Source organism: Festucalex cinctus, chromosome 1, assembly GCF_051991245.1.
Source record: "Festucalex cinctus isolate MCC-2025b chromosome 1, RoL_Fcin_1.0, whole genome shotgun sequence".
NCBI classification, from domain to species: domain Eukaryota; kingdom Metazoa; phylum Chordata; class Actinopteri; order Syngnathiformes; family Syngnathidae; genus Festucalex; species Festucalex cinctus.
In genome coordinates this window covers 6,147,874-6,172,129 of record NC_135411.1, presented here as the reverse complement: position 1 = coordinate 6,172,129, position 24,256 = coordinate 6,147,874, and the positions used below count along the sequence as shown (strand labels likewise).

General features: G+C 38.3%; 1 protein-coding gene across 2 annotated transcripts; it reads right to left on the bottom strand.

Moving 5' to 3' along the window:
* Window positions 1–1,296: 1,296 nt before the first annotated feature.
* On the bottom strand, window positions 1,297–21,955 carry LOC144013789 (semaphorin-4E-like). 2 transcript variants are annotated; one of them, XM_077513002.1, is made up of 15 exons: window positions 21,455–21,955; window positions 14,349–14,608; window positions 12,443–12,588; window positions 10,964–11,026; window positions 10,781–10,879; window positions 10,582–10,681; window positions 9,565–9,672; window positions 9,303–9,463; window positions 7,601–7,779; window positions 7,352–7,505; window positions 7,059–7,254; window positions 4,618–4,733; window positions 4,333–4,490; window positions 4,192–4,244; window positions 1,297–3,198 (listed from the first exon to the last, which is right to left on the bottom strand). In XM_077513002.1, exons 2-15 carry the CDS (start codon window positions 14,449–14,451, stop codon window positions 2,726–2,728), a joined length of 2,109 nt encoding a protein of 702 aa, XP_077369128.1. In that variant the 5' UTR covers window positions 14,452–14,608; window positions 21,455–21,955; the 3' UTR covers window positions 1,297–2,725. The 2 variants fall into 2 exon arrangements, with proteins under 2 accessions (XP_077369128.1, XP_077369118.1); XM_077512992.1 differs by lacking the exon at window positions 21,455–21,955 and adding an exon at window positions 19,069–19,303.
* Window positions 21,956–24,256: the final 2,301 nt, after the last annotated feature.

The following is a 24,256-nucleotide window of genomic DNA, read 5'->3' as shown; positions in this document are numbered from 1 at the left end:
TCATTTTTCGAAACAAACAGGATATTGTGTTCTTTTGCTACGTGAACAACATGGGGACCACATGAAAGATCACATTCCATTCTTTCATTAGAGAAAAAAAGTATGTTTCTACCTTATTCTGTTCTTGAGTAATCACCATTTGAAAACAGGTCATTTTCACAAAAGATACATTTTCTCCACAACAGTGACTTTGGTACTAATATTTTTTTTGTTTAGTGACGCTCCGTCAAATTGGGTTTGATGTTACAAAGGCTTTGGATCATTCACGTCAAACTTGAAAACGTTCTATTTCATCAGACTGCGTCATGTTTCGTTGTAATTCGCAGCTCTAGTTAGGGCCCGAGCAGCTACCGCTGCCATCTGCTGGCCGTAGTTAGTGGGTGTTTTTGATTTCACAGCTCATTGACCCGGCTGCGCTGCACTTGGACGTTGCACTGACCACTGATATATTAAAAAAAAAAAAAAAAGAAAAAGTAGTTGACGTCACTTAACGTTTATGGCGGCATACATCGTGATTTTATTAAACGTTATTAAACGTTTTTGGCGGTCAAAGAGTTAATGTGCTTACAATGTTTAATACACAAATCTCATATGACTTAAGCCCGCAAAATGCTCAAAAGTAAAAAAAAAAAAACAAAAACACAGAGGGCATCAAGGTTAACATTGTTTACTGTGTGGGTTTAGCATATTTGCGAAAAAGAAAACGCCACTTTATAAACAACTGGGCAACCAAGAATGTCACAAACAATTGAAAATATTTACCAAATGTGTAAGAAAATCTGCTGGGGGAACATTTGGGATGAGAGTTTTAAAAACAGCCACCTTGAGAAATACACAAACGTCGATATCCGTTTTTTTAACAAAAGTGGCAAAAAATTGGAGACAGTTGAGAACTCCCAGAGCCATTTAGGAAAACAAACAAAATGCAAGTTGTGAATGAAGGAATTGCCTCGATTTGAAAAGAAACATACACGGTGGATGGGTGCTATTTATTTGTTTCAGCCTCAAGACTGAAGATTGAGAATAAAAAAAACCCGGCAAGCGTTAAGACGGCATCAATCGGATTTTCTCTCGTGCACTTAATCACCCAGCCGCCGAATTACACTGCTTAAAGGGATACTTGACTTATTGAGCCGTTTTCAGCAGTAAAAAGTTAAGTACCTTTTAAAAAGTATTTTTTCTACTTGCTGTCGACTGATGATGACATCACCTGTGCTGATTAAGTAGGTAACGACCAATCATGGCTCTGGTTACTGATACAAACTCAGAAAACAGGTGAGCCATGATTGGCCGTTACCTACTTAATCAGCACAGGTGATGTCATCATCAGTCGACAGCAAGTAGAAAAATTACTTTAAAAAGTATTAACTGTACTGTACATGAAAAATAATATCAAATTCATTCTGGACAAAATATCTTTTCACTGCTGAAAATTGTTCAATAAGTCAAGTATGCCTTTATTAATGGGTAACTTATTGTTTTGCGTTTTTTTCCCCACACTTAATGGGGGGGGCAGAAAATCAAATGACCCGCCTATTAGTATGCAAAAAGTCCATAATTTCCACAATATGTAAAAAGAAAGAAGCAATTTCATCCAGCTTTGACAGTCTCCTTTGCTGAAACCGCTCAACATTTGGCTCTTAAAAAAAAAAAAAAAAAAAAAATCATATTTACACACAAAAGGGAAGTCAACCCAAAAAAAAAAACTATTCTTGACAATAATATGTTTCTATATGACGGTGGTTCTCGCCGCTTTTTTTGGTGTCGTACCCCCTGTGAAATATTTTTTCAGCTAAGCATTTCTGATTGGAAAAAACAAACAAACAAAAAAAACAAGGGTGCTGTGCTATCATTCAGATTTTTTATTATTTTTTTTTAACTTTGGAAGTTCTCTCTTTGTATTTATGTGGTCTCGAATTATATGGAAATAAAAATATTTAACAAAAAAAAGGAAGAAATTATGTAATCATGAATAAAGATTTGTGCACATAAAAAAATATCAACGTTGTCATCGTTTGAGCTCATCGTAAAGCTCTCAAAAAGAAATATTAACTCATTCACTGGCAGCCATTTTCACATTTCGCAATCCCGTTCGCTCCCGGCGGTTTTACTGGATTTTGACTAATTTTGCAATGCTCATAGAATAGAATAGAATATTTCTATTGCTATAAAAACATGGAACCTACCAAAAGAAAGAGTAGAGTCTCTTCTTTCATCAGGAAAAATAAGTATGGCGAGTGAATGAGTTAATATTGTGTTAGTGGAATATGAGTTAAGCAGCAAAATCCAGCCGTTTTTATCAATATCAGAAGGCGGCCATTTTACCACTTGCTGTCGAGTGAAAATGACATCACAGTTGCTCGGGTCTCAGGTAACACCCTATCAAAGCTCAGCTTCAGAACACAGGTGAGCTGTGATTGGTCGTTGCCTGCGCAACTGTGATGTCATCAAGTGGCAAAATGGCCGCCCCCGAGACGGATAAAAACGGATGGATTTTGCGGCATCGCTCATATTTCCGCAAATGTAATATTTATCAGAATTTCATGTCTGGACGGGTGAGGTGACATGTGACATATTATTGTCAAGAAATGTTTAAGGTTGACTTTCAAATTTGAGACTGCAGACAGGAAGTTGATTGTGGGGGGGCGTCGCCTTCCCCGAAAGAACCGAAGCTGCCCTCAGTCCTGCGTGGATTTTGTTAACGCTTGCCGTTCTCGCTCTTGGCTCAGAGTGGACCCGGATCCTCTTGGCCATTGGACTCGTAAGATTTCCCTCGCTTCTTCCTGCTGCAGTTCCAGGGCAGAGGTAGGTGACCTTTGTAAAAATTCCAGGCCAAAAGCGCCACGAGACAAACCACCAGAAGCCCGACGACCACCTGCAGTCCGACGGCAGAGGGGCCGTCCCTCTGAGCCTGAGGTAAGCGGGGCTCGCCCTTCACGCCGAGCTGGTACTCGGCGACGGCAGCCGAGTACTCGGCGGCTTTGGAGCGCTCCAGCGACAGGCAGCGGTAGCGGCCGGCGTCCGAGTCCGAGGCGTTGAGGATGAGGAGCCCGTCCGGCAGGATCTGATGGCGAGGCGAAGAGGCCACGCGGCCGCCGTCGTGCTCCCACTTGGTCGTCGCCAGCTTGGACGGCGAAGGGCAGACGAGTTTCACGCTCCCGCCGGGCAGGAACGAGCGGCTCGCGACATGCACGGGGTCTGAAAATAAACAAAAACGTTTTAGGTAAAGTGTTTACAGTGGGGAAAAAAAACATGGCGGGGCACAGAGAAAACGTGCCTTTCCTCACATGGTTTCGCTGTGCCCCCAACATTTATTATTATTATTTTTAATTGTATTATGGATGTTTTCATTGTTAAGCACTTTGAGTTGCACTTTAACTCTTTGACCGCCAAAAACGTTTAATGACGTATTCTAAAATCCTAATGAATGCCGCCAAAAACGTTAATTTCCGTTTATTTTTTTTGTTTTGTTTTGTTTTTTCTCTCAATGGGCAGCGCAACGTCTTGTGCAGCGCTGCCTTGTCACTAAACACAAAATATTCGTGTCAACGTCACAAAAATGTATCTTTTCACAAAAAGTTTGGTTTTCTCGTAATATTTTTGTTTTTTCGCTTATGTCACTCAAACGACCTAATTTCAAATGGTGATTACTAAAGAACGGAATAAGGTAGAAACATACTTTTTTTTTCTCATGAAAGAATGGAATCCAATCTTTCATATTCTATTTATGTCGTCATACTGCACAATATTCAGTTTGCTTTGAAAGATGAGTGAAAATGCTCCAAATCGGCTGGCACCCTTGTTTTGTTTTTTTTTGGCAGTCAAAGAGTTAATATATGAAAGGTGTGAAAGGTGCTATATACATAAAGTTTGATTGACTGATGAACAAAATGACTTTCACAAGTTTTCATTCCAGGCCAAAATTGTCGCGCATCATTACCGGGGCTGGTTTTGGTGTGCATAGCTTGATAGCGCCTACCTGAGGGAATAACTTGAAAGAGGTAGTGACCAGGATGTTGGAGGGTCAGAGAGGGTACTAATGTATTGGGATACATATGTATCGCGATACGTATCGTACCGTGAAGTTGGCGGCAATACCCAGCACTACTTGTCACTCAAATAAAAAAGGAAAAAAAAACAAAAAAAAAACTGTCCTTCCCGGTGTCCCAATATTATCGTGCACCAACTCACCAGCTGTTGGGCAGAGGGAAGCGTTTCCATCACTCACACTCTGAATGAGTTGCCTACAAACAGATCAGAACGATTTCACTCTGTTTGTGTCGTGGCCAACCGTCATGATGCTCTTCACATGAAGACAAAACGTGCACTTACCTGTGCGTACTGGAAAGGGCGACGCAACTCCCAGCATGCGTGTCCCAACCACAGTAGGGATCTCTGGTCAGAACACAGTCCATGCAGGACGAGGACCTCCCGCAGGCGGCTCGAGGTACCTGCACCGCTCCGTAGTCTGAACCGGCGTACAGCTGCCCCTGTGAACGTCGATCGGCGAGCACGGGATTGGGACGAATGCGTGTCGGCTGTCGTGCAGCACGCGATAAGCACCCCCCAAAAAAAAAAAAAAAAAAAAAAAAAAAAAAAAAAAAAGATGTATATTACCGTGACGCCGGAAAACATCAGGACCTTGATCGCCTCGGCAGATGGGAAGAGCTGAACTTGCTCGATGATGAACATCTCGCCGTCGTAGTTTACCGCTTTCAGGAGGGTACCATCCTCTGGAAAATAATTGGGAAAATATTAAGGCCACACAGGAAAAAACAAAACAAAACAAAAAACACTTCAATGATACGGCATATTTTGCTATGACTTGATAGACTAGACTAAGTGCAATTTCTGAAGAAATTGCGTGGGAATGCTGAAAGCCCGAATGCTAATAGCTGAATGCTAATGAAGGAAATGAAAAGATAAATTCTGTGAAAATTACAAAGTAATTAACTATTAATTACTAGTAATAGTAGTAGAATCAGTATTACTAGTAGTAGTATTCCTAGTAATTATTTAGTAACTTGTAGTTAACGCTTTGATCGCCAAATACGTTTAATGACGTATGCTAAAATCCTAATGAATGCTGCCATAAACGGTAATTGACGTTTACTACATTTTTTTTGTTTTTGTTTTGTTTTTTCCCTTCAATGGGCAGTGCGACGACTTGTTCAGCGCTGCCTTGTCTTTGGGGTTGTTAAGTCCCAAAACAGCCACTAACTGTGGCCAGCAGATGGCAGCGTTGTATATAAATTTTCAATCAAATTCCAATGAAACACGACGAATCTGATGAGCGAGAACGTTTTCAACGATGACGTGAATGATCAAAGTCTTTGTGACTTTAAATCTAATTCATAGAGTGTCGCTCAACAAAAAAATATTCATGTCAAAGTCACTGGTGTGCAAAAAATGTATCTTCACAAAAAACTTCTTTTTTTTTTTCTTTCTATTTTCGCTTATGTCACTCAAATTACCTATTTTCAAATGATGATTACTAAAGAACGGAATAAGGTAGAAACATACTTTTTTTTTTTTTTATGTTTATACAGTCGTTGAAAGATGATTGAAAATGCTCGAAATCAGCTGGCACTGCTTTTTGGATAACGTTTGGCAGTCAAAGAGTTAAATAACAAATGCAAACCCCTTTTCACTTAATTAGCTTCACTTTAGTATCTGCAACTTGCGTGAAGTCGAGCTGCATCAGGCTACTGCTTTGCTATGCTAGCAGAAAACAGGAAGTGACATAATCGAGCTCTAGAAGTTAAACATGTCAATTTTACCCTTTTAATTTTACTTGCAGAGTTAATCCAAAGTGTCTTACCTCATTTGCTCCCAAAAACGTATAAATACGTTCTATTTGAAATGCTCCACATGTCCCAAAGACGTATTTATAGGATTTTATTTTTTTCTTTTAATGTTTTTGGCTTTGGATGCAGCCTCTGAACTGCAGAGAGCGGGTGAAGCAATAGTAGTAATTACCCAAACAGCCAGCAGGTGTCAGCAGAGTATAAGAGGTCAACCAGGGCCATGTTGAAAACAAGCTGATTTTCCCACAATTCTAAACAGATTTGTGAACGATGATGACGCTTAGCGATATTCAACTGCTAATTGCTGCATAACGGAAACGGATAGAAATATACTATTTTTTTTCCTGATGAAGAAGAGATCTAATCTTTCTTTTGGTAGGTTCCATGTTTTTATTTCAAGAGAACACAATATTCTGTGGGCCTTGCAAAATCAGTCCAAGGAGCGAAGGGGGTTGCTGATTTAATATATTCACTTTGGATTAACTTAACTCTTTAACCGCCAAAAATCACGATATCTGCCGCCATAAACGTTAAGTGACGTCGTCTACTTTTTTAATATATCAGTGGTCAGTGCAACGTCCAAGTGCAGCGCAGCCGGGTCAATGAGTTGTGCAATCAAAAACACCTTCTAACTACGGCCAGCAGATGGCAGCGGTAGCTGCTCGGGCCCTAACTAGAGCTGCGAATTACAATGAAGCATGACGCAATCTGATGAAATAGAACATTTTCAAGGCTGACGTGAATCATCAAAGCCTTTGTAACATTAAACCTAATTTGACAGAGCGTCACTAAACAAAAAATATTAGTGTCAAAGTCACTGTTGTGGAGAAAATGTATCTTTTTCTTTTCAATTTTCGCTCAATGTCACTCAAAAGACCCATTTTCAAATAGTGATTACTAAAGAACGGAATAAGGTAGAAACATACTTTTTTTTCCTAATGAAAGAATGGGACGCGATCTTTCATGTGGTACCCATGTTGTTTATGTAGCAAAATAACACAATATTCTGTTTGCTTCGAAAAATGAGTTAAAATGCTCGAAATCCGCTGGCATTGGGGGTTGTTGTTGTTTTTTTTAATAACGTGTGGCAGTAAAAGTTAATTCAATGGTGTGTTACCACTTGAAACAATTTTATTAAAATTCAACAATTCTGTATTACGATTGTATTCTCATTATTTTACTCATATAAATGCAACTTTATTCTGAGTAATATCATTTGTTCATGTCAAATGAAGTTTGTCGTGTACGCACCCGTGCCTATGAACATTACATGGTACTTGCGGCCGTCGGCGGCCTCCACTTGGTCGACAACAATGCACGTAAAGGTGGCCCCCCTTCTCTCCAGCAAAGGCTTGGCGCCGATCGGCTGAATGATGTCATCCATCAGCGGGTTGTCTTTGATGAAGTTAAGGGTTTGGTCGGGGAGGTTCAGAGATTGAGTTTCACACTGAGGGGGGAAACAAATAAATAAAGTTGCGGTAAAGTATCCTTTGAAGGATCAATTTATTTATTTTTTTTTAAATCACAGATTTGTATGCACTCACAGTTCCGGGTCGAGGGTCAGGGACCTCCCCGCTATACGCCACCCAAATGAAGGAGGTTTCCACCTGGACCAGCGTCTTGAACTGGCCCTCGGCAAACACTCGGTCGATTTCCGATATGCTGTACGCGCACACCGCAGACACGTCGGACGTGTCGCTGAAGCAAAAATACACACACAAAAAAAAAAGATGAGCTTTCCAACGAATACAGACTGAACCAAAACACTAAAAAACAAAAACAAAACAACTTACGACTGTGGTGTAAAGACGGCGTAGAATAAACATTGACTCCAGTGCTTGTGGGGGTCACACCAGCGATACGTATTCTGGATGATGTTGGGCAGCTGCGAGCCCGCGACGGGACATTCCAGCCTGGCTTTCAGGAAGGACGTCCACTTTTTCTGCAAGGTCCTCCGACCTCCCAGGTCACCCTGGGAAAACAAACAAACAAACAAACAAAAAAAGAGTCAACATTCGCGCCAGATTACAGCTCTTAAATTTTTTTCTTTTTTTTTCTGTTATGGAAAAAAAAAAACAAGGAAAAATACCAAAGGTATGTAGGCAAATTGTTGCTAAAATGCTTTTTATTTATTTATCCAAATTGCAAAAGAAAAGTCATTGCTGGGAGAGAGGAAAACAAAAAAAAGGTCAGATCTGACAACACTTTTTTTTTTTAATTCATTTTTAATTTTGTTTTGTAAAACTGAAGAGTTGAAACAAAAGCTGACAAGCCTCATTTGGACAAAAATAGAGCCACGCCTACTAGCAGCATCATTCAATCTTGTATGACCACATTCTGCAAAAGTAAATAACTACTTGGGTTGGGTTTAAAAAATAAAATAAAATAAATAAAAAATAAAAAATAAATAATAATAATCAATATCAAATTGATTTTTTTTCCGAGCGTGATAGATTCTTAAAAGCATGAATCGATTATTTTAATGTCTTTTTTCCCCCCATAAATTAACAAGAAAATAGAATTTTAAAGGCCATTTTTTTGTATCTTAGTGTTTTTTGTTTTTTTTTAATTTACTGTTCACACAAATTGAAAAGTATTTTCTTAAGATTTATAAAACTGATTTATTGCACTTTATGACAATTCAGAAGTGTTTTAATTTATATTTACAATTATTGAATTTGAATTGTGAAAACATGTTCATCTCATCCACGCTGACGTCAACGTTTGTGTAACATGTTACTTTTTATGAACAAATAAATAAATAAAGTAAAAATGTAACCAGTCACTGTCCCTGCAAAATGTAATGTTTGTGGAGTTTTTTTTTTTTTTGTTTTTGTTTTTTTAATGTCCTTGATATTTAACAAGAATTAAGTTTCCATAATTAATCAATATCGGATTGAGCTGAAGTGAATCAAATCTAAAATCAAATCTAAAATGGATTTTTTTTTTCACTCACTCATTCACACATGTAAGCTTCTGTGAGTGAGTGAAAAAAATAAATACATAAAAAAATCTGTGCGTGCTTTCAAATTGCCGCGGGAGTGACGCGGCAGCCGACACGTTCGCCCGGCCCCGTTTGCAACACGACACGCCACCCCCCCCGCTCTGCGATTGGCTGGAGGGGTGTAAACACTGTCTTTCCACAGAAACGTCCCGCTGTTTACAAAACAAACACAAAATGGCAAAATACAGGCTGGGGGTGTGGGACAAAATCACCCCCACACGTTAAGAAAAGCCCAGATCTGTAAATTGAGAATTAGTTTGTTTTTAAATCCTGTATTTAAAAAGTGCATTTTCCTGAATGAAACCGGCAGACTGCGCCTTTAATGAATCATCACTCTAGAGGAAAAAAAAAAAAAAAATCAAGTCGTTCTCAGAATTTCAAGCAATGGGGAAACCAAGTACAGGAAACGTGAAGAAACCACGTTGCGCTACAAAGTTGTGAAAGTGTTGCGATGAAATGCGAACAAGGAAGTTTCGTTTTGCTTTGTTCACCTTGCAGACGCGGGCGACACGGGAAACCACCACCGGTTTCTTGTAGCAGTCGTACTCGACCGCCGTCTCGCTGAAAAACAGGTAGACCTTGTCGTCGTCGTCGTCGTCGTTGCCGCCCTGCTCGCTTTGTGGCATCTGAGCCAGGGAGACAAAGTTGGGCTCTGATATGGAAGAGGAGAGCAACAACAATACAACTTGTCAGCTTCTGATTCCTTTCAAAAAAAATTTTTAAATAGCATCCAAAAGATCAAGCGCACGTCACCATTGAGCCAGGAGGTTTTAATCTCGGTGCGAATGGGAGGAGAGCTGCGTATCAAGACCAGTTCCGAGCCCAGGAAGTTCATTGTCGTGGCCGAGTACAAGCTGTCGTCTGCCAAAAACGCACACATACTTACATTTACAGTCGTGTACAACAACACGTGGGTGTCAAAATTACTGCGTTCACGTCGAGTTCATTTGAAGTTCCTTTAAAAACACTATAAAGCCTGAACCGTGAAATATATGATTTGGATTCTTTGTATAAATATAGTAATTATTGGTCATTTTGAACAAACAATTTATGTGTGTTTTTGTTTTGTTTTTAGCACCTTCCACATATGACTTTTGATTTGTATCACATTTGATACATCCGGTCACAATGCTTTATATTCGTACATTTAGAACTGTCAAAAATATAATAATAAACAGAGATCCATCCATCCATTTTCTTAATCGCTTGCTCCTCCCAAGGGTCGAGGGGGGTGCTGGAGCCCATCCCAGCTGGCTTCAGGCAGTAGGCGAGGGTAATAAACAGACATATCAAACATATTTTTATTATATTATATATATATTATTTATTTACTGATGTATAATGTATTTACTTGTAAAACAAAAAAAACTGTATTCGCACTTCAAAATGTTTACTTTGTTCTTGTTTACTGCAAAACTGATGTTTATGTACAGCACTTTGTATACAACAATGCCTGTTTTTTTTTTACAACTTTTTTACAACTTACAACTTTTTTACAACTTACAAATTTTACAACTTTAAAAATGTGCCGAATTTCACAAGTTACTTCATGTTAAGGATTAGATAGCTTTTAATATGAAAATAAGAATGCACTGAGGTGTCACCAATGTCTTATAGATACAATTGTGCCATCTAGTGGCAGAAAAATAACCTCAACACAACTCAATATCAAACTCATTTGTTACAGTACAGTACAACTTTGTCATTTCAACGCCATTTTGTGAATTATTATGAAATTTCTGTATCGACGACTATCGACGATCTACTCACCAACCATGATGGAGGCATGTCTTTGGGAGGGATTAAACGGACATTTCGTTTTCCCATCTTCACCCCTCATCTCCCGAGTCAGTTTGCCATTTTCGTAGGACTACCAAAGATCATTGCAACATTTATTTTCCTGACTTTTTTTTTTTTTTTTTTTTTGCAGGAAAGACGAGAACGTTAAGAACGTGAAGCGGTCTCTCACCAAGAAGTCGCACTCGGGATCAAACGCGTTGGTTCCGCACACGTACGTCCTGTTGTCCGCCATCTTGTGCAGGATCTTGATATAGTTCTTGCACTCGGTCTGTTTTGGGAAGAAAAAAAAAAAAAAGCAACACGTGTGTTTGTTCAACGTTTGAAAATAACCCAAAAAATATTGTAAACTCACTTCAAGATCTCTCCCTTTGTTGTGACAGTCAATCTTCTGCTGTTGCGTCACCTCCCATTTCACCTGTGAAATATTCATAATGTCACCCTTTTTTTTTTTTTTTTTTTTTTTTTTTACTTTTATGTCATAACCGGGACACATTTTGAATTGCTAATTTCAATTTGCTCCAAACGGCACAAGATGCTGTTTTTAAAGTAAAACACAGTTTTCCTTACTTTTTACATTTTGACAAAAAAAAAAAAAAAAAAACATTTCTTGACAATATGTTATATGTGACCTCACTAGTCTAAACATGACATTCCGATTAATATTCCATTTGTGGGAATATGGCTTATGAAGCAAAACCCAGCCATTTTTAATCAATCTCATATGGCGGCCATTTTGCCACTTGCTGTCGCTTGAAGATGACATCACAGAGCTCAGGCAACAACCAATCAACAGCACACCAGTTTTCTGAAGCTGCGCTGTGATTGGTTGTTACCTGAGCGACATTGAAGTTATCTTCAGTCGACAGTAGTGTTCATTTTAGCCGCCATTTTTAAATTTAGTCTCAGTTTTAGTTCAGTTTCAATCACGGTTGTTAGTTTTTAATCACAGTTAGTCAACCACATCCTGTTTTTATTTAGTCCAGTTTTAGTTGACTATAAATCTAGCATTTTAGTCTTTATTTTAGTCCAATAATTTTATTCGTCTAGTTTTAGTAAAAAAAAAAAAGAAAAAAGAAGAATGGTGATATACAACTTAAAACTGCAGTCAATGCATATACTGTAGTTTGACACCTTGCACATTTGCAATTTTCCCCTCAATATTAAAAATAAAATATACTGTTCCTTTTTTTTCTCCCTGGATTGTTTTCGCCATTTACATATTTTATGTGTACCAGCATTTTTTTTAAAGAATTATTTGGACTTACAGAAAAAAATTATCAAGGGGCACCCGAGGCTTCAATAAAGTGTATGGATGTAACGATGTGATTAATCTGTTTAAAAAAAAAATCATTTGACAGCTCTAATTTATATATTTTTATATAGAATATTTATAATATTTTTCATTGTTGTATTGTACAAAAGCTCAATATTGTGTTTTTTTTCTTAGTATGACCATTTTTTTTTGTTTTTTTACACTATTGTGACCTTTTTTTGTATCGCCAACCTCCCCACAATATCGTGATAATCATCATACGGTGACCTTCACATTGTGACAATATCATATCATGATGTTTGGATTTCGTTACATCCCCAGTGTACAGGCCGACATTATTTGTCCCACTTCTGTTCCATTCCAACAAGGAGTCAGTATATGAATAACTGACGCTAAACGTCATGTGTTGATACAAAGCCACACCCCCCCCAACCCTGGAAAGCTTTATTGCGCCATAAAATCGTAAATCATTGAGGATTTATGTGGCGGGTTTTCAAACAACAAACGAGCGATGTTTGCGAGGGCAGAGGAGGCCTTCGCTGACCCGGTCATTCTTACCGAGGCGTGTTCCTTGGAGATGTCGTGGAGGTCAAGCGCGAAGAGCGCCTCCCTGGCGCCCAGCAGCAGCATACCGGTGTCCTCGCGCAACAGCATGACGCTGTAGTTGGACACGCCCTCCTCGCGAAAGAGGCGAGAGTCGCTGCCTGACACACAAAAGGGACAGATGGACGGGGGTGGGGTCAACTCAAGCATGTTGTTTGAGTGGAACAGCCCGAGTCGAGTCTCAAGTTGAATCAAAACAAAAATATGCACGCAAAAGTTGGAGTTGTCGTTTGGAATCCGGTGAAGGAGGATGCTAATTGCTAATTGTCGCATGTAAGGGAACCTAATTTGCTTGTGAAGCGATCAATGTGTACTTGCATTAGCAAGTAAGTCCCTCAATATTGTTATCAGAAATTGTAGGTGGTTTATATGCATTGCTGTTATGTACAAAAGCACAATATTGTGCTTTTTTTTTTTGTTACAACATTGTGACCTTTTTTTTTTTTTTTTTTTTAATATCGCCAACCTCTCCACAATATTGTGCTTTCTTTTCTTTTTTTTTTAGTATGAGCTCTTTTTTTTTTACAATATTGTGACCTTTTTTTTAATATCGCCAACCTCTCCACAATATTGTGCTTTTTTTTTTTTACAATATTGTGACCTTTTTTTTTTAATATCGCCAACCTCTCCACAATATTGTGCTTTTTTTTTTTTTTTTTAGTATGAACTCTTTTTTTTTTTTTTTTACAATATTGTGACCTTTTTTTTAATATCGCCAACCTCTCCACAATATTTTGCTTTTTTTTTTTTTTTTTTTTACAATATTGTGACCTTTTCTTAAATATCGCCAGATTCCCCCCCTAATATCGTGATAATTATCGTATCGTGACCTTCATATCGTGATAATACCGTATCGTGATGTTTGGATATCGTTACATCCCTAGTTATTACTCCCATTTTTTCACCCGTTCGATGCAGTTGAGAGGCGGCATCAAAGCCTTCTGTATGCTCTAGCATAAATAAATAAATAAAATAAATAAATAAATAAATGAATAAAAAAAATGAATACATAAATAAATAAATAAATACATCTTTGGGTCACTTCAAACATTTAAACTACAGTCAAACCTCGGTTTTCGAACGCTTCTGTTCTCAACCAAATCGGTATTCAACCAGAAAATTTGAGAATTTTATGTCTCAGAACTTGTACAAAAATTCGTCTCTCAACCAAACTGAAAAAAGCCGAGCGTACCTGAACGCGACTCACTCGGGAGCCGAGCTAACTCGAATGCCCAGGATGCTTCCTCCGTAGCACATTCGTGTTCAAAGTTCGTTCGGAGCAGACCCGTTCATTGTAATTTACGCAAATCTGACTTTTTTTTTTTTTAAGTTTTGCATCGTGTATTAGCCCCTAATCATGGGTCCAAAGAAAGCAAGTGCAATTGGTAAAGATGGTGAAGAAAAGAGGAAAGTAGTGCGCAGAACTATTGAATTTAAAAAAAGAAATGTTTGCATTTTGTTTTTGTTTGTTTTTTTCATCAATTTAGATATCTAAATAAAACAGTGTCTATTTCTACCCTTTTCTATTTATGGTAAACAGTATACAGTGCAGTTTATGGTGTAAAATAGAAAGAAAAAAAAACTTGGAAAAAGTTTTTTTTAGACTTGGAACGGATTAAAATTATTGACATTAATTCTAATGGGAAAAATTGTTTCGGATTTCGAACAAATCGCTTTTAGAACAGCCTTCCGGAACGGATTATGTTCGAAAACCCAGGTTTGACTGTAGAACGTATTTATACGTTTTTGGGAGCAAATGAGTGAAGCTTGACTTCCCCTTTAAGTCGAGGCACCGTCGTATTTTTTTTGGATTTATGATTTTCATTCGATTTTGGAGGCTGCACAAAGCAGCAACACTCACTGTGATAGGGCACATATCTGCGAGGGACGCAGTCCAAGGTCGAGTCGTCCTCCAGCATCAAGGCCAGAGGGAGGAACCAAAGCACGCTGATGGGGGGCCGCATGGCTTCTTTTGTGTGCTGCTGCGGGCGATTTCAGTCGTAGCGCAGGCAACCACTCGCGTCATCTGCGAAGCGCCGACAGACGCACCGAGCGAAGGGCCCCTCCGGCGGTGCCGCTCGGCAGGCGGCCCATGGCGAGATGGATGACACGCACGGAAGGCTGAAAGACAAAAAAAAAAGTTGTACAGGCGTCAAATTCTTGTCTCGCGGAGCTTGAAAAACGATCTCGAGTAAAAAGGAGCCGGGAAAGCGCGGCAGTCATTCTGTCATGCGCTATAGTGATGTTAATGCGGGGGGCAGTGAAAAGCGTTCAGCGGGGGGGCGTCGACTTCAGCTCCCCTGCAAAAAACCAACAGCGATTCACACGCACATACACATCGAGCAAAGGCTCGGAAGACACGCACGAGGCGTGTTTGCATCGTCGCTTTTTGCAACCGTGGTTTCCTGAACGGCGCTCTTTTACGGAGCCCCTAAGGTGACATATGGTAGAAGAAAAAAAAACAACTTTGTGTTCCCTCGCAAGGATTACGTGCCCTCACAAAAAACTTTGCGTTCCCTCGCAAAGATTGCGAGGGAACGCAAAGATTGCGTTCCGCAAAGTTGTTTTTTTTTTTTTATTTATTGAAGGAACAATAATACAAAACACAACAGCCAGGGGGAGACAAATACATATGAAAATAAACTTCTACAAAAATAAATTGTACAATTCACATAAATATAGGGATTTGCTTGCTTGCTTATTTGTGGAATGACCAATAGACTTAACTCATTCACTGCCAATGACGACTATAGACATCAAAAAAACAAGCAAACAGCCAGTGCAAATTTTGACAAGAAATTTGAACTTAGTTTTAGTTATTCATTGTTTTCATTCATAGTTATTAATCATTGTTGTTATTAATAACAACGATGACAACAATTTCATTGCTAAGTGCTACCTTCGTGCGCAGAACGGATTCCTGTTACCCTACAACACGGGCGTTGACGTTTTTGTGATCGGTCTTGGTCTTACTGAGACCACATACTGGGACTCGGCCTCCAAAGTCAATTTTAGTCGACTAAAATTGCTCTTTATTTTTGTTGACTAAAATTGGATTAAAACTAAATTACAATCTGGTGACTGAGTTATGACTAAGGCTTTAATTAAATTTAGTCAGAAGACTATAACTAAAACTAAATTATTTATGTATTTTTTTTAATTAAAATTTTAATTTTTTTTTGCAGAATTAACACTGGCTGTTTGCTTGGATTTTGACGTCTATAGTTGTCATTGGCAGTGAATGAGTTAATATATTGTTTGACTTCATTTTCGAACATGAAAAAACTAGGTCTCTGCTTAATGTATCGACATTTGTGTATGTGCCATTTTGCCAATATGAGAACAAAATTAATTATATGAAAAGCGTCTTGAGATCTAGATGGATAACTATTGAACCAACCAGTATATTTTCAAAACAATGAGAACGTTGTGGTTCTACAATAATGAAAACAGAATTATAAATATCTTTCCAAAATGTTTTGGAAAACGGGCAATCCCAAAACAAATGAAATAGATCCTCAGGAGAATTTTCACAAAAAGAGCAGTCGGTGTTAATATTTTTCTTCATCCGCTGGAGAAAAACTTTGCATGGATAACATCTATGAATTATTTTAAAAGATAATTCTTTCAACTTTGTCCGCAAAGTTGTTTTGCGAGGGAACGCAAAGTTGTTGTTTTTCGCCTACCATGTCACCTGCGCTGCGCCGTAAACACTTCCGGGTCATCTTCCATGTGACCAAAATCGACGTGTAAACAAAGCAGTGGAAAAATACATGCTCCATCCTAGTTGGGAAAGCTTTCCCACTGTTTTGTTTCATGTTTACAAACGTTCCATCCTCGTCGCTTTTGTTCACATGGAAGATGACCTGGAAGTGTTTACGGCGCAGCTAAGGTGACGTAGTAAGCGAAAAAAACAACTTTGCGTTGTTTTGCGAGGGAACGCAAAATGTTTTGCGAGGGTACGCAAAGTTTGTTTTGTTTTTCTACCATGTCACCTTAGGGGCTCCGTACTCTTTCAATTCCAGCACCATTTTGAGTTGCATGCGCAAGCCCGGGCTCATTTTCTTGCCGTTGTTTTCCTGACTGGTTTTAAGACAAAGTGCTGAAGTGGGCGCGCGCTGGCGTCGAGAGCTGATGAGCCGCGACATGTCGGAGAATGCAGTCCTGATAAGGAAGTTCACATTTTTTCGGCCTGAGGCCAAAGTCAGCCGTTGAGAACACACACACGCACGCGCACGCCGCACCTTGACTTTCACATCGTAACTCAAAATGTCGCCCGGGGCATCAGAGGATAGAGGACCAAAAACTGTCAAAATTAAAAAATAAATACAGTGTTCGATCGTTTCCCGCTGGGATTAGGTTCCAAAAAAAAAAAAAATACCGGCAACAAATGAAATCTGTGAAGTAGCTAGCTTTATGTTTTACATTTACTATAAATGTTACAAAAAAATAAAAAACTCACCACACAAGTTTTACACTTTTCTCATTGAGGCATTTACTTTTTCCTCACATTTCTCTTTCGTTGAAACATTCTCAATGTTCAAACTCAAATTTTTATAAAATAGGTCGGTACATTACTGTAAAATAATAATAATAATAATAATATGCAGAATTGCACCAAAAAAAAAATCGCATTACAGAGAGACCGCAAAAAGTGAACCACATTATAGCGTGTGAACACTGTAAATGAATAAATAAATAAATCTGAAAATTAAAAAAAATATATATAATGTAAATAAAAGGACCACAACATTTCGTCCAGACAGAGCATCTGCAACAGGAACTAAATAAATGTGAGAGCAGAGCATTTGTATTAATTGATTGATATTTCTATATTTATTTTTGGAACGTTTTTTTTTTAATTCAGTTTTTACTTGTATTTATTTATTTATTTATTGATACACACACACAGAGAGAGAGAGAGAGAGAGAGAGAGAGAGAGAGAAAAGAGGGAGTGATTAAGACCACATATAATGCAAACACAAATGACTTTGTAATGTGCGTTGTCCTTATAAGGAAGAAAAAAAAAAGTGTCTGCAGGTACTAGTTAGCCCCAAGGACAACATGAGTAGCCCACTGGTCTTTTCTTAAACTAACTCACCATTGATGGGGTACTGTGACTTGCTAAGATTTAATTAAAAAGGAAAAGTTATTTATTTGTGTAAGTTCCTCCTCAATCCACTTTAAGAAGCAGTTGATCAGGAACTGCAAAATGCAGTTTTGAGAAGCGATAACTTGCACTGGCTAACCAAAAGGGATAATACATGTGCCAAAGGCTAATAGTTGCTATTCAGTGTTTCCAACTTTTATTGGGCCAAGGCACGTATTTTTTTACCAACGGGAATATGAGAATATGTGGCTCTACTGAAATGAGGAAGATTTGGTGGCAATTTGTGTGAAATCTGGGAACCGGTTAGCTGAATTTGAACACAAAACTTTTGGTCTGTTTGAATGAATGGCAACAGGTGGATGAGCAAATTAGCTCTAACTACTACACAGCATTTAATTGTTCAGCCTGTCATTAAATGTCAGACACTGATAGATGAATATTGGATTATTTGTAGTAAATTAACATTTTTTGGACCAATTAAGTTTAACTGGATCCCTGTGGCTACACACTATTTAAATACTATAGTGAATAGTGGTGGGTGGATCGACCCAAATGTCGATATTATCGATACCAAATCAATATCGATATCGGATCCATACTGTCACCAAAATATCGATCTAGTAGTTTAGTGTCAGTTTGGCTCTTTTATGCACTGCTGCAGTTTGGGCAAACAGATAACAGGTAGTAGCTAGTAGATAACAGTAGCGTGTTTCCATCATGTTCCATCACCTGACTCACCATCTCATATTTTTGCATGAGCACATTAGGTATTGTACTTAAAAAATGATTTATTTTTTTTGCATGATAATCTTTAACATCTTTATTAAACAAAGTGTTGAAGGTAGAATTTCTTATTTTTGTATTTACAGTTTGATGATAAAGTATTTGTTTAAATTTTCCTTCCTGTGATCACTTTGTTTATGAACGTTCGAAAAAATATTTTGTTATGGTTGGAATGGGGGGGGGGGGGGGTGGATTGATAAAATATCTATTCATCAATAAACTTTGTTCTAATTTTGTCCTTTGTTTAAAAAGAAAACAACACAAAAACACTTAAAGGTTGAAATTTGATTGTGAATAAGCAATTCAATGATATAGCGACCTTAATCTGAAAAAAAAAAATTAAATACTATAATTAAAAATTTAAAAAAAGTATCGATTTTGGTATCGGTGATACCGGGCGTGTATTGACTTGGTACCGGACCGATACCAACGTTTACAGTATCGCACACCACTATTAATAGTGAGCTTAAACGATTGTCAGATTGACCCACAGTCAAAAATACACAAGGAGGGCGCATTAATCCATTGTGGAGTCAACATTAGACGTTAATCGCTCACCTGAACACGCCCTCAATATAAAAAATAAAAAATAAAATTTAAAAAAAAAGCGTCCCGCCCCCGATTTACTTTCCAGACAAGGATCGCGCATTAATCCAAACATGTGAACAGTCAATAACAAATTACTCACCTGCGATTCGACACGCCTCGAACACCACTGGAGAAAATAGTCCACGGACACCTGTTTTACTTTAATCATCAAAACCACCGATGCTAATCACATTTCGGTAGTCGGTGAAAAAAAAAGGCGTTAAATGACGACTTAAAAGTCGTTTAAAAATGAAGAAAACAATCACAATAGCTAGTCGCGCGCCAAAAGGTGATGTGTGTCGTTGTTACTTCCTGTCTGAAGTATCGTACCAAAAAAAAAAAAAAAAAAAAAAAAAAAAAAAAAGACCAAAAAAAAATTAAAAAAATAGGTTTCGGTTTTGTTTTGCCCTCAAAAAGCAGCAAATATTCCTTCTTACAGAAAAGCGTCCGGTATAGTCTTGTGGTGGATAGGAAACGCGGAGTTAATGTAAATAGTTGCTGGTGCGCGTCGTTTCCTCGCAGTCTTTCTTGTGTCTTGTCAACAAGGAAGCGTTAATACGACAAAAGGTGCTGAACTCTCGAATCGTTTAATCCCACACACACACACACACACACATTCTGGCACTCTACACTACTACGGCGTGTGTAGAAGACAACTGAGATCAAGCGTGTGTGTGTGTGTGTGTGTGGGGGGGGGGGGGTAGTGTATGGCCCCACCTTTTCTTTTTGCACAACACACCCGAGAGAGAGAGAGAGAGAGAGAGATAAAGAGATAAAAAGAGACAGAGAGAGAGAGTCGAATTGCTCAACTTGTATATTTGCATTGAAAATCGAATCTGAATTGCACTTTTTATGTTCTAAGTAAATGCATTTGTGATCTGGCATCCAATAATATAAACTTACATGTAAAAAAACAAACAAAAAAAAACAACAAAAACAAAACTGAAATCTCAGCCTCAGAAGGCCACCGTGTGTGGACGGATGTCCAATGTATATATGTATATAATATAACAGAACTCCACAGACATCCGTCATTGGACTCATGTCTGTCCCACAGCGCCCTCTGGTGGATCATCATACAACCCGAGCAGCCCCAAGAGCCTGACTGTAAACGTTATTTCATTCCCTGTTAAGCCGCTTTCATCCATTCCATTGATTTGCAGAATAAATAAATAAATAAATAAATAAATAAATAAATAAATATATATATATATATATATATATATATATATATATATATATATCACTAAAATTAGCAGTTAAACTTTAGACAAAAAAAAAAAAAAAGTCGACTTTACAATGAACTGTCGACAGGAACCAAACTTCCCGTGTCTGTTTTTATTAGTGGATACGCTGTCAAGGTGGTTAGTTGTTCACAAAATAACGTAATTTTTATTTTCTCAAATTTGCAGCCACTCCACACAAGTCACCCCACCAACACAAAACATTTCCTAGATATCATATTGACCACCAAAATGTCAAAAAAAAAAAATGTTCAGCTTTTGAAAAAAAATGAAGGCTCTTAGGTGCGCCTTATTGTACGGAAAATACGGTACTTTAAAAAGACTATATTGTCCATCCACCCGTCAATTTTCTTAACCGCTTGCTCCTCAAAAAGGGGGGTGCTGGACCCTATCTCAGCTGGCTATGGGCAGTAGGCGGGGGACACCCTGGACCGGTTGCTAGCCAATCGCAGGGCACAGACACCCTCACAAGCACACCTAGGGACAATTCGGAGCACCCAATTAACCTGCCACGCATGTCTTTGGAATGTGGGAGGAGACCGGAGTACCCGCAGAAGACCCACGCGGGCACGGGGAGAACATGCAAACTCCACCCAAAAAGGCCGGAGCCTGGACTCCATTTTGCGTCCACAGTACCGGGAGGCGGATGTGCTAACCACTAGTGTTGTTCCGATACCGATACTGGTATCGGCAGAGGTGCCGATACTGCATTAAAACAGTGGTATCGGTATCAGTGACTACTCACAAGTAACATGCCGATACCATTAATTCCAACGCTAATATAGGATTTTGAATGCAGCATCTTGTGTCTTGCTGGTGCTCGACATTCACTGATATGTGACATGTTCACTGCATGCCGATGTAAGATATCCTATTGGCCCTTGAATGTTCTGAACCAATAGGAGGACAGCTTTTTCATTTTGAGGAAAAAAAATACTCACGTATCGGTATGGTATCGGTATCGGACGATACTGCATAGCTGTGTATCGGTATCGGGGGGCCAAAAAACGGTATCGGAACAACACTACGAACCACTCAGCCAGACCGACTCTATATTAGTCTTTTCAAATTATTTTTGACATTATTATTATTCTTTTGTTTTCAGTGAACAAAACAAAACAAGGAACAGAGCCAAAAAAATCTTGAAATGTATTTTCACTTGACCCCATGAGGATTGCACTAAAATACAAATATGAACTTTTTTTTTTTTAATGCTTGAAAGTAGTAGAGAAATATACAAACCTGCTGTGTGTGGCAATCCCCGAACCTCCTCACAAACATCGTCCAACCGCTCAAGATGTTTCTCGTGCTCTTCTTTTAGTCCAAAAAGTTCCTCCGCGGACTTTGGTGTCCTTCTTGCACACATTTTCACACGAAAACCCCAAAACAAATCCGCTTTTGATCTTTGCTTGACGACGCGTCGTTCGCTTCTTGTTAGCGGCTAGCGAGCTAAACTAAGCTAACTTAAACCGAGAAGCGTCAAAACATTTGAGTGGCATCCGTATGTGCCGAGGCAGCGGTACGTCACTTCCGCATTGTTTCTCGTGCTCTTCTTTTAGTCCAAAAAGTTCCTCCGCGTACTTTGGTATCCTTCTTGTACACATTTCCACACGAAAACCCCAAAACAAATCCGCTTTTGATCTTTGCTTGACGAGGCGTCGTGTGCTTCTTGTTAGCGGCTCGCGAGCTAAACTAAGCTAACTTAAACCGAGAGGCGTCAAAACATTTGAGTGGCATCCGTATGTGCCGAGGCAGCGGTACGTCACTTCCGCATAAGGCGTGGCATTTTCACTAGCATCTGTTTGGCGTCTTTAGGAATTACCCAGAATACCCGATACAGAAAATGGATGCTAATGGAGTAATAATGCATGTGTACACCTGAAATAGCCAAATGTATCATTATCAAGTGTTGACAGTTTTACAGCGCAGGAATCATGACACATGCTGGTCAGGTTTGCAGAGATTATATCAGCAGGTGTCATAGTTTGAAAACAGTTTGTTGAAACACATCAGTGAATTTTGTGCAGGCATGAATTATTTATTCAGTTATTTATGACTACAGACATCGCATGCCTTTTATTTATTTGTTACAGTTTACAATTTTGTATTCTCCCCCCCTCTTTATTTAAATTTCGTTTGTGGTTCCTAACTCCAAATAATTAATATATTTTAATTAATGCAGCATTTAAAAACAAAACAAAACAAAACAATGGACGAAAGTTTTGTGTGCACTGCGGCCCTCCCGCCCATCGACTATCCTGACGCTCGACAAGAGTGACGTCAGCGACGTCATAATTGCATTACGTAATGTTCTACAGTTTGAACGTGTGTGTAATTGGACGTGTCACGGAAGACGTTTCATTTATAAGAAAGTTGATGTTATCGCCTACACAAACTTGTCTCAATTCGAGGTGAGAGCAACATATGTGACAAAAAAGAAAAAAAAAAAAGAAAAAGAAAAAAAATGGATAAAATGTGGCGATTCCAATCCCGTGCTCGCTTCGCGGAACAAGGTTTGTTTGTTTGTTTGTTTGTTTGCTTCTTTGTTTATTTATTGAACATATAAACAAGTAGCAAGATCTTTAGTCACGGTTTCCATGTTCAAAATGGAGTAGGAAGAAGTTGAAAACTTATCTAGTTCTACCCCTTATTCTTTATGTTTTGACTTATTTCATTATTAATACAATAGGTTAATATATATATCAATAAAAAAAATGTATAAACCTGCTCGTGCATACAACTGCGCTTAGCATATGTACATGAAATTCATAGTCATACACCATAATACATTAATAAATCATATTCTCATACTCACATATGCATTTTTCATGACACTCGTAGTGATACAGCCCAAAATTTTGCAATTGTACCAGCTCATGCCTGATTCAAGTCATTTAAACTTTTTTTTTTTTTTTTAACTCAATAATTGACTTGCATCTTTTCAGGTCAGTTCCAAAATGATTCCACAAAATTAGCACCTCTTACAGAAACACACCTTGGCTTAATATTTGTTCTTGTTTTTAATTTTTTTTGGTAGACATTTGTACCCCTTATGTGAAGAAGGACTCTTGTCTAATCTCAAACAGCTTCTGAGCACTGTGGCAGAGTCGATTGTTGTACGCATTGTACATTATTTGTGCTATTTTAAACTCAACAAAATCATAAACATTTCATAGTATTTACTTTAGGAAATAGTGAATTTGTTGGGTCTGTATATTTTGATCGATTAATCATTATTTTTGCTCTTTTTCTGCCGTTTGAAAACACGGTTGGAAATTTTATGTTTTCCAGATTTCCACACAAATAAGGTCATATATGGTAATATTACATAATAACAGTATAATGTGTATAATGATTTTTTTTTGTGACATTTTCCTTTTGACATCGCATGACTTCCAACATAATTTGTCATAATTACTCCAAGAAATTTATTTTCATAAACTCTTTTAATTTCAATTGAGTTTACCGTCATTTTGTCTTGATGTGTGATTTGTCTACTGCCAAAAACTATGAACTTTGTTTTGCTCAAGTTTAACGATCATTTGTTTGTATGAAACCAATTTTTTTTTTTTTACGTGTTCAATTCATACTCCACAGTAGTCAGAAGCTGCTTCAGGTTTTCTCCCGAGCAGTCGAGAGTTGTGTCATCGGCAAATAAATCACTTTGGAATATTTTTGAGACACAATAGAGATCATTTAGCTACAATGTAAATAGTTGAGGGCCGAGCACAGACCCTTGGGGAACCCCATGAGTAATCTTCAAGTGTTTGGATTGTTTATTGTTCAACTGGAAGTGTTTGCCAATGGTTTATAATGTCAAATGTTTGTTTTTTTAGATCTATAAAAACAAACAGTATTTATTTTTTATTTTTTGATAATCTCTGTCGGTAGATATTGCATGTCCGAGTTCCATTTGTCTCTAAACCCCTTTTGCTTTTCATATTGAGCTCCGACCCTCGCTGCTGCGGACATGTTCAACGGACCTCAGCCGGTCATGCCTGTGGTTTACATGAATAATGCTGCAGCCTATTACAGTCATGGCCA